The sequence below is a fragment of the Saprolegnia parasitica genome (genome assembly GCF_000151545.1).
Source record: "Saprolegnia parasitica CBS 223.65 unplaced genomic scaffold supercont2.6, whole genome shotgun sequence".
Lineage (NCBI taxonomy): Eukaryota > Oomycota > Saprolegniomycetes > Saprolegniales > Saprolegniaceae > Saprolegnia > Saprolegnia parasitica.
In genome coordinates, this window is record NW_012156400.1 from 483,564 (window position 1) to 493,127 (window position 9,564).

General features: G+C 58.7%; 2 protein-coding genes across 2 annotated transcripts; one reads left to right on the plus strand and one right to left on the minus strand.

The window, feature by feature from the left end:
• Positions 1–671: 671 nt before the first annotated feature.
• On the minus strand, positions 672–2,294 carry SPRG_02496 (hypothetical protein; the record flags this gene model as incomplete). Its single annotated transcript, XM_012341070.1, has 13 exons — positions 672–765; positions 813–879; positions 935–984; positions 1,035–1,113; positions 1,160–1,291; positions 1,343–1,450; positions 1,497–1,579; positions 1,626–1,693; positions 1,743–1,776; positions 1,823–1,916; positions 1,969–2,066; positions 2,115–2,186; positions 2,243–2,294. The coding sequence occupies 13 exons, from the start codon at positions 2,292–2,294 to the stop codon at positions 692–694; spliced, it is 1,011 nt and encodes a 336-aa protein (XP_012196460.1). The 3' UTR covers positions 672–691.
• Positions 2,295–2,977: 683 nt separating this feature from the next.
• SPRG_19426 (hypothetical protein) lies at positions 2,978–3,384 on the plus strand (the record flags this gene model as incomplete). The annotated part of the gene is made up of 2 exons (XM_012341270.1): positions 2,978–3,307; positions 3,349–3,384. 2 exons carry the CDS (start codon positions 2,978–2,980, stop codon positions 3,382–3,384), a joined length of 366 nt encoding a protein of 121 aa, XP_012196660.1.
• Positions 3,385–9,564: the final 6,180 nt, after the last annotated feature.

The following is a 9,564-nucleotide window of genomic DNA, read 5'->3' on the forward strand; positions in this document are numbered from 1 at the left end:
TGACCGCGTCTTCATGCAGTGTGTCGAGAGAGGCCGAGTTGTTCTTGCGTGCTTTCCATCTCTTCGTGCTTAGGGTCGACACCAATTCAGATTGCTGGCTGCATTAATGCAGGGATGATACCTTGTGTAGCTAGCATCGTGGGATAGCAACATCGGTACGACACTCGTAGATCATTCTCCACCTGTTGAAATACTACTTTGTCAAGAAGTGTGGAGTTGCCCGCAGAGAGGGTGTCGATCACGCCGTTGAGAGCGCGTTCGCTAAGCCACAGCCCTTTCTGATGCAAATACAAGAGTGCACGCTTAAAAAGTGTCGAGGGGCCCAGTCCATGCGACCGATATGGCGCATGTCGGTCAACCCTAACCCAGCCCTAACCCGGAACACCAGAAAACACGGGCGCTCTGCGCCGTTTTCATGTCCCTCCAAAACCGGATACTATTATGCGCGAATATTTGCTTTCAGCTGTCGATGACCCAGCTCGAAGCAATCTACTATATTCTGTCAGCACTATGATGCAGCAACGAACGCCGTGTTCTACTGCTCCCCTTGCCAATGCGCAAACACTTGTGTTGTTTGTTTCCTTGCGAAGCACACTTCTCATTTCGAATCCGACGCTTGCTACATGCTGCATGGACTTGCGTGCGTACATTGTAGCAGCCAAGTCGCGACAAAACGACGATCGTGGGTGTCTTAATCAATAGCCTCGTCCTCGCTGTTGCCTCGACTGCGCTTGCGCTCGCCACCGCGCACTCCGCGTTCCGTGACTAGTCATCGCATAACACCACATCTCTCTCGGCAAATCGGATCTTACCATCAAAGCGCACACTGGCTTGGGCGAGCGACGTCGACTTGACAACCTGCGCGACCCGTATTTGATGCTACACCCGATGGAAAGGAATGACCAGCCGTCGTCAGAATCTGCTGAACTCGTACCTCCCAGCGCAGCATGATGCGATTCGTAATTGAAAATGACCACGACTCGCCTGCATCCACCTCTGAGACGCCACACAAAAACATGAGGAGTCGGGTCTACCGAGCGCCGGCACGATATTGGAGCCGTCGATGTCGGATCCGTGGTGGAGCGATGTGGTCACGTGGTTGATCAAGACCACCTACAAGCCCATCTCCATCGTCATTTCGGTGCTTATATGCACGTACGGCAATCGGAAAGTCCTGCACGAGCTTCCGGAGGACGAGGGACATGTTGTGCAGCATCCGCGCTCGTCCCGTCATGTCGTCAAAGCCATGTCGACAATGAAAGGCAATGCTGTCGACGAGGACGACGCGGATCTAAACAGACAGATTGTACTCGTGTCTGCACATTCAACGTGGTCTTTTTACCGACGGCGTGGCTGCCAAGACGTTGACAAGCGATGCGAGCACCTCGTACTGCTCTTGAAAGTCGTGAACACGGTAGTACGTCAAGCCCCGAAGAAGGCCATCGCGGTCCTAATGTGGTTGTTGGTCTCGTCATATGTAATGAAGGGAAGCGCACCAGCGGCTGCAACTCGGGCACATCGTCGACAAGGCATGCTGCCATGGCCGCTGCGCGATGGATCATAAAGCTGCCCTCCGAGTCTATATTCGACCATAAGTACCAGATGATGAGACATGGAGCACGCACCAATGTAGATGCTCTGGAAGGGCGACCCGTCGGCGGCGGGGCACTGCGCGCCAAGAGCAATCTGGATACTACGCATGGTCGTATCAGCATCGCAATCGACCTTGGGCAGTCGTATACGCGAGCTGCGTCTTCCCGACTCCCGGCGTGCCGCCTAGTAGAGTCCATAGATGAGGCCTCGTCGCTGGAGGAGCGCGTACAGATTTCGGTAATTTCGCCAATGGGAATGCCACCGCCGAGCACATCGTCGAGCCCAGGCACGAACGTTCGTATCGGCGGGTGGGCATCGAGTTGCTACACGCAGATACAGGTTTATTGTTGCTGGCCACGGGTTGAAGCGGCTTACCGCCAAGACGTCAAAAGCCGAGAGCCCGAGGGTCGCGCCGCGGGGGCCCTTGATGGCTGTGAGCACGCGCGACGCCTCCTGGAACGATATCTTGGCAACTAGCCAAGCACCATAAGCGCGTCGTCCAATGGCCAAGGCAGGCGTACCGTTGGCGAGCTCGCGCGAGCTAAAGGCTTCGACGGCCTTGGTCGAGTCAAAGCCCGCTCGCCGCAGCGCCGCTGCACGCGCACGAGGCCAAGTGATCAGTCGGCTGGCTGGAGATGAAGCGACGTACCCAGCACGGACGGCGCGAGCCCGAGCGCGTCAAAGCTGTGGTCCGCGGCCATGTATCCGTCTGCCGGATCTGTGCGAAGCTCGAATATATATGGCTCACACTAAATGCATGTCCTGGTACGATACAAACTTTGAAGGTCTAAATATAGTGTGCGTTGAAATTCGCGCCATTTTGCCTCTTCAGCATGCAGCTATCGGCGTCGCAACACAATAAGGGACCTGTGACCCGAATTCTAACTTTTTCCTGCAAGTTATGACCACTGGTGGATGGACTGGAGCATCGTTGCGCGATTTTCTGCTGCGTAAGAGAAGGCTGTTGCTGCAACCATTCAGTAGGAAAACGTCCTGTCGGTCGTCTAGCTCGTTGTTGCTGACGCTATTCTAAGTCGTAGCTACTAGTCAAGGGAATAAATAAGCCCTTGCTACTAGTAGTCGCTCGGCGATGTTCGTATTCCCATGGATTTAAGCAGCTATGTTGACAAGGCAAGGCAGCTTTAGATCCTGAACGATCGTCGACATGCATGCAGAATATCCGGATAAAAGCGCCGGTGATGTCCGGATGCAGTGCAGTTTGCCTTTGGCTTGAGAGGACGCCTGAGAGGACGCATGGTGGCGACCTTCCGCAGCGTCGTGCTCGGCCAGCCCGAGATCGCAGCCATCGTCTTTGGCTACCAGGTTGGCGTCTACGACGACGTGCGCATGGCCTTTGCCGCCTGCAACGAGCTGCTCGAGTTTGATGCCCGCGACCACGTCTACCATTGCGATGCGTCATTCCGCTCGACTTTTGCACCCGGCACCGGTTGGGCAGGCGAGGCGAATGGCGATATCTGCTCCTCGACGTATGGTCTTGATCGCTTTCAGTGGGACGCTCGTCTGCCGCTGCACGTGGCGATCGCCGAAGGCCTCTTGCACCTTACCAAGCGCATTGTCCGGTGCCGACCCGACCTCGCCTGGGACAGCGCGTTCTTTCTGGCATTTGCGAGCTGTCGCCTCGATATTGTCGAGCTTCTCTTGGACCTACGAGCGACCGTCCCCGAGCTGCGTCGACGCATCCATGTCGCTGATGGTGCGTTGCAGCTTCCGTGTGCTGCGTAACTTTTGATGTAGATGGCTCTGTGCAGCGCGCCTCGTTCTTTACACTAACAGCGATGTCAAAATGCTCTCGCGAGACGACGCGAAGGGCGTGGTGTTGCTGGAGCGTTTCGGTCTGCGCCCGGACGACTTGACCTCCTACGACATGCGGCACGCGATCGAGTCGTCGACGCTCGCGAACGCGACGCGCGCTCTCGACACCTTTCCGTGGCTACACTACCCGAGCCTCCTGGACGATGTCGCGGGCGCAGGCTTTTTGCCGTTGGTGCAAACGCTTCACGAACGAGGTTTCGCGTGCTCGGTGGACGCCATGGACAAAGCTGCCAGAAGAGGTTTTCTGGACGTCGTCCAGTTCCTGCACACCAACCGGACAGAAGGTTGCACGGTCGAGGCGCTCGATGGCGCCATTTTTAACGGCCACCTCGACGTCGTTCGGTTCCTCATCGAGCACCGCACCGAAGGTGCATCGCACGATATCTTTGACGAGGCGGCAGCCAGCGCAGGCCTCGACCTCATTCAGTACCTGCACAGCCTTGGCACGTTTGGGTGCACGATCGACGCCGTCGATGAGGCAGTGGAAGGGGGCAATCTTCCGGTCGTCCAGTTTCTCTTGACCAACCGAGACGAAGGTTGCACCCGGGACGTCGTCGTTCAGGAAGCGCTTGCGGGTGGTCATCTGCGCATCGCAGAGTACCTCCTCTCGCTTGGCTACCCGTTCCCGACCGCGACGCCACGTGTTCCCGTTGGGTCCTTTTACAAGCCCGAAATGCTTGGCGTCGTGCAGCTTTTGGTCGACCATGGCGCGTCCTGGGGCGACGACTGGATGGCCTTCGCGTGCGCGGGAAAAAACCTACCACTCTTCCACTTGCTCTCACGAGAATGACGTGCTCAAGCATGCGATCGAAGCGAAGGCGTGGGACGTGGTGGACTATCTCTTGGGTAACTGCATGGAAGACATCTCCATCGATGCGCTCGATGCGGCGCTACGCTTCGGCAAACTCGATCTCGCCTCGGTCATCTTACAGCGGCAGCCAGAGCTCCGTCGCCACGACGAGCTGCTTGAAACGGCCGTGGACACTCGCAAGACAGAGGTGGTGCGTTTCCTCCTCACCGCCGGCATTGGCAAACCTCGCGACTGCCTCCTCGAGATTACCGGTCGTCGATCGCATGTGTCCGAGAGCAAGCTCTTGCTGCCGTTCTGCATGGACACCACCAACCATCTCAGCAACGTCGTCTTCCTCTTGAACCTCGTCGCGCTGCCCGACCGCCGCCGCTCGACGACGCTCCAGCTCATTGCGACCGAGCTCACGTACCAAGGCAAGAAGGCCAACCAACGCATCGAGCTGGCACCAAGCGTGGCAGCGCGGGCGACAACGTTACTGGAGGCTGGCGAGGTGGTCGACTGGGCTCTGGCCCTCACCATTGGTCATCGTAAGGCGACGGACGCGATCACATTGGTCTGTGATGCCGAGCTCAAGGCGCAGCTCACGCACCTGCTCGCAAAGAAGCGCAAGCTCTCGACGCAGTAACGCCGGACGGCGCGAACTCAATTGGTGTGTTTGACTCAGTACTGCCGTGTTTAGCCTCAATAAATGTCGTCCATTGACTTTGAGTTTCAGGGTGCGTCTACCAAGACCTTCTGCGCCAACCATGAGGTCGCCGAGCTCAATCTCAACCTCATGCACGAAGGGTGATTGCATCAGTCCGAAAAAGAGACGTCTATCAACTTTTTCCAGTCTTCGACACTGATTGACCACCAAGTAATGCAGAGCTGGGTTCGAGTCCCGGTAGAGACACCCTTTCCGAGTGCTTCGACAGTACAACCGAGCTGTTCTCGATGGGGCGAGATGCATCGTGACATATCGTCAATGCATATCGTGTTGCATCGAACTAGCTGATACGAAGGAGCACGCGACTGGAAAGCGTGGTCAAGGCGCCATGATTGCATCGAAGCGATGGTTGCCGTCAAGCAAGACACCTAGGACAATAGTCCACAAAACCACCAACCAATCGAATCACGACGCTCGTTCAATCGACGAGAGTAGACTTGTGACACGTTGGGCACCAGCGTTGGGCTTTCGAGTGCATCGGCACACTGGACCGGCGCGATAGGCCGTACACAAAATGTAGAAGCTATCGGCTTCTATTTTATTTTCCGGATAGATATACGGATAATACATGCGAGCAACAATCCAACGGCACGACCATCATTCCATTCGAGTCATCACCAAAACCCGAAATGGTATTTCCCAAGCAGGCATGGCTGTGTCTGTGCTCCGGTCGCCCGACCTCATTGCCGCCATCGCGTCGTACCAAGAGGGCCTACCCCAAGACTTGACGATCGTCCAGCGCCTCGCCGACGCCGTCAAGCTCACGCCAGGATCGCAATACCGAAACGGAGATCGAACGGGATACCTTGCCGACATCCCAGCTCGGTTTGCATCCTTGCCGTACCTCCAGCGCTACCCACACCCGACGACCAAGCTACCTCATCATGCGCTCTTTGTCTCACCGTATTATTACGACCGAGCCCTCGCGCTCCATCTCTTAATCGTCGAAGGTGACGTGGCGCTCGTCCAGCAATGGCTTCGAAGGGATGGCTCGCTGTGTACCTCGGCGACGCCGGAGCTTGCTGCTGCTGCGTCCCAAGGTTCGATTCTGCGTCTTCTTTTCGAGCAGTTTCCTGCGCTGGCCACGCCCAAGATGATGGACCTTGTCGCCATGTCGGGCGACCTCCCGCTGCTCGTGTGGCTTCATGAGGCGGGCGTGGCCTGTACCACCGACGCGATGGACGGCGCAGCCATGAACGGTCACTATGACATCGTTGTTTTTTTGCACTCTGCACGGACCGAGGGCTGCACGATCACGGCGGCAACGGCAGCAACCGTCCACGGTCACGCGTCGATCGTTCGCTTTCTTCTCGAGCAGCGTACCGAAGGCGTTGACCCGTCGCTCAATTTTAAAGTGCCGCATGGCGAGCACAAGACGCACAGTGTACGCGGCGAGACGCACATGGAGGCCATCGATCTCGTCGCCGCCACCGTCGAGTTGACAGACCACGCTTTCAATATGATCGTGGACAAGGGTGGTCTCGCAGTCCTTCAACATGTCTACGCGCGTGGGTACCTGAAACGAATGACCAAGCCATTGCTGGAGCTAGCAGTCGCCAAGCAAGACCACGAAATACTGCGCTATATCCTCGCCTGCATCAACCAAGAGAACCCACGACCACCCAGCGACGACGAGTGGCTGCCAACGGACGTGCTAGATAAGACCTCCTCATTCAGTCGAATGGTTAACGACCCCAGTCCATTCGACCGGTGGGAGGGCTGCACAGCGATGGAGCTCGCAGCCTTCAACGGTGACATGACGTCTCTCAAGCTCTTGCACGCGAGCCGCCTTCGCGTCGGGTCGGAGCGAGCTATCGCCTGCGCAGCCTACCGCGGCCACCTGAACGTGCTCGATTGGCTGCACAAGAACCGACGTGACGGCTGCGGCGAAGACGCGATGGCCCTCGCCGCCGCCCGCGGTCACTTTGACGCTGTGCGCTGGCTCCATGAAGTCTACGGTCTTTGGCGGACCCACGCCGCCTTGACCACGGCAGCCTACATTGGCCACATGGCGATGGTGACGTACCTCTTGGACGTGCCGACGGGCGGCGTCGACTCTTGCACTGACCCAGCCGAGGCGTCCTCGATCTGCCAATCAACTTTAGCTGCGTGCGACGACGACGGTTGCAAAGTGTCTGTCGACTACGCTCGGGGGTCCGCGGTGCACCAGGCGGCGAGCCAAGGCCACCTCGAGATGCTTGAGCTGCTCGTCGCTCGCGGCTACGCGGTGCCACCGACAGCACTCGGGATGGCCATGGCGTATGGACATGTCCAGGTCGTGCGCTACCTCCACGAGCGTCACGGCTGCATTTGCGACTTCAATTCCGTCTGGAGCGCTGTTCGGACGCGTCAAGTCGAAACGGTTGCGTACGTGCTATCGCAGCGCTGTTGGCGACGCCGTGGAAACTTTGGCGCAAACCCAGAAGACATCGATTTTTCGCTGTACATGCTGCTCGTGGCCACCGCACGCAGCGGCAGCCTCGACATCTTGGCGCTTGTCAACAGTGCTTTTCAACTACCAACGAAGCTACCAGCTCGCGTCTCGGAGCGCATGATGATCCGCGCAGCGTCCCACGGTCACCTCGACATGCTCCGGCATTTGCACGACGTCTACGGCTTTGGATGGACAGTATTTGTTGAAGAAGCAGCGGTTCACAGCGGCCACAAGAAAGTGCTGCGCTACTTGCAGACTCTTGGACCCGCGGAGGCCTCCGTCTACGAACGCCGCGAACGTTGTCTGTGGCGTGAGCAGCATGACTTGTTAGCTACAAGCTTCCGACTTGTGTAAACTGACTGTATGGATCATTCTGCTTGACAAATGTCCATCTGGCGGCATCTGGCGGTAACCATGGTGGACAAGAAACTCGCAGTAAGTTTGGACAGGACCCTGTTGTCTACAAGGTCCTGTCCATACTGTACTAGCTGCCCAGAAGGCGTCTGGAAACACCCTTGCTTGCTGTGGTAACCAAACGAATAGCATGGTCACAAAACATCCCGGTAGCACCGTTGGGCTTTGGGCTTACTGCCCAACGGGGCAATCCAACTCGTTCCTGAAGCACCGCTCACAACAGCATTTGCTTCGAGCCGACCACGTGTAGTTGCTTTCTGCGATGCCTCTCAAGACGGTGCAACCACCGAGAAGCCTTGCGGCGACACTCGCACTCGCCACCGACGCCTTGCACGAGCTGGAGGCAGCGTTGCGACTCGGTCTCGGCAAGGACGACGCCTTTCCACTGCCGACAACCGATGCGTTTGATGCCGCGATGACCTCGCTCGGCTTGACGCAATGGACGCTGGACGCGACCAAGCTAAGCGACCCGCCGACGCTGCTTCGACGTCTCAAGACACTGGATATTGTCCTCTCAAAGTCGCAAGGGGCACTCTCGACCCCCGTCGCGCCGCTCTCGGACGCAGAGGTGGTTGCACGCGCCAGCGGAGGGATTGTGCTCTACGGGCTGCGTCTGGGGCTACCTGGCGACTCACCGAGCAAGCCATTTTTGCAGCCGCCGTCCGACAGTATCCTGGTCGCCCCGACATCACCCCCTCGGGTCGGAGGCCATTGGTTTGAGTCGGGCTCGGCGGCGCGCGACTTTTGCGCTCACTTCGCGACCCACAGTCGGCCCGAGACGGACAGCGTACCAAGTAGCCCTGCGCAGCGTGTGAAGGCGGCCATGCACGTGGCCTACTCGTACGTGCCCACTGCGTCGATTCCGCTGCGTGCCGAGTCGCTGCGACTGTCGTGTGACGCGGCGCGTGATGCGGCTACTGTGACGTCGCCAGCGCTCGCGCGGGCCTTTCTGGCCACCTATGGGTCGCACGTGCGCTGCGGCAGCTTTGAGCTCGGTGGCATCTTGTGCAAGGTCGTCGAGCACACGTTCCAGCACCTTGTGCCGAGCGACGCGGTGCGCACGGCGTGTCCTGCGGCGCTGCTCTCCGACCTCTCGCTTCCGTACAGCAAATGTAGCTACGGGTGGGGCATTGATGTCGACACGATATGGCTGGACGGGTTGATGTGCGAGCGCACGACGCGTCTCGAGTGCACGGGGCCTCTCGCACCAAGCTACATCCTCTTTGAGCACCAGCTGGTTGCGGACAAGGCAACGTGGCGTGTCATCGATGTGCCACGTCAGCTCGTCGGTGTTTGGGACGTACTGCGCAAGGCCGGGCACGCCGCCGCGGCCACCCTTGTGCGCACTGCGTGGCTCGCACACGTGGGGACACCGGACGTGGCGTCTCTGCTGGAAGCCGCGGTGCACACGGCACGTCTCGACAGTTGGCTGCACCGTCCGGACGTTGGCAGTGCCATCAAGACGATGGCGCTCACCGACCCGGAGGCTGCTCTGGCAGCGCAGCTCGCGCGCGTGGACGCTGGCGATGATGCCAATGGCACGGCGATGCTCGATTTGATGCTTTTGCTCGTGCGCTGCGATCTGGAGCTGGGCCGCGCCTGCACCGCCACAACGCTTGGGTCGCCCCGCATGCAACTTGCGCTGCAGCGCTTTGTGGCGACGCACGATACAGACGTGGTCGCGCGCCTCGGGGGCCTCTTTGATGGGATTCTCGACGCGATGCTGGCGCAAGCGACGCCACCCGTCGTAGTCGATGACGCGGTGCGCGCGGC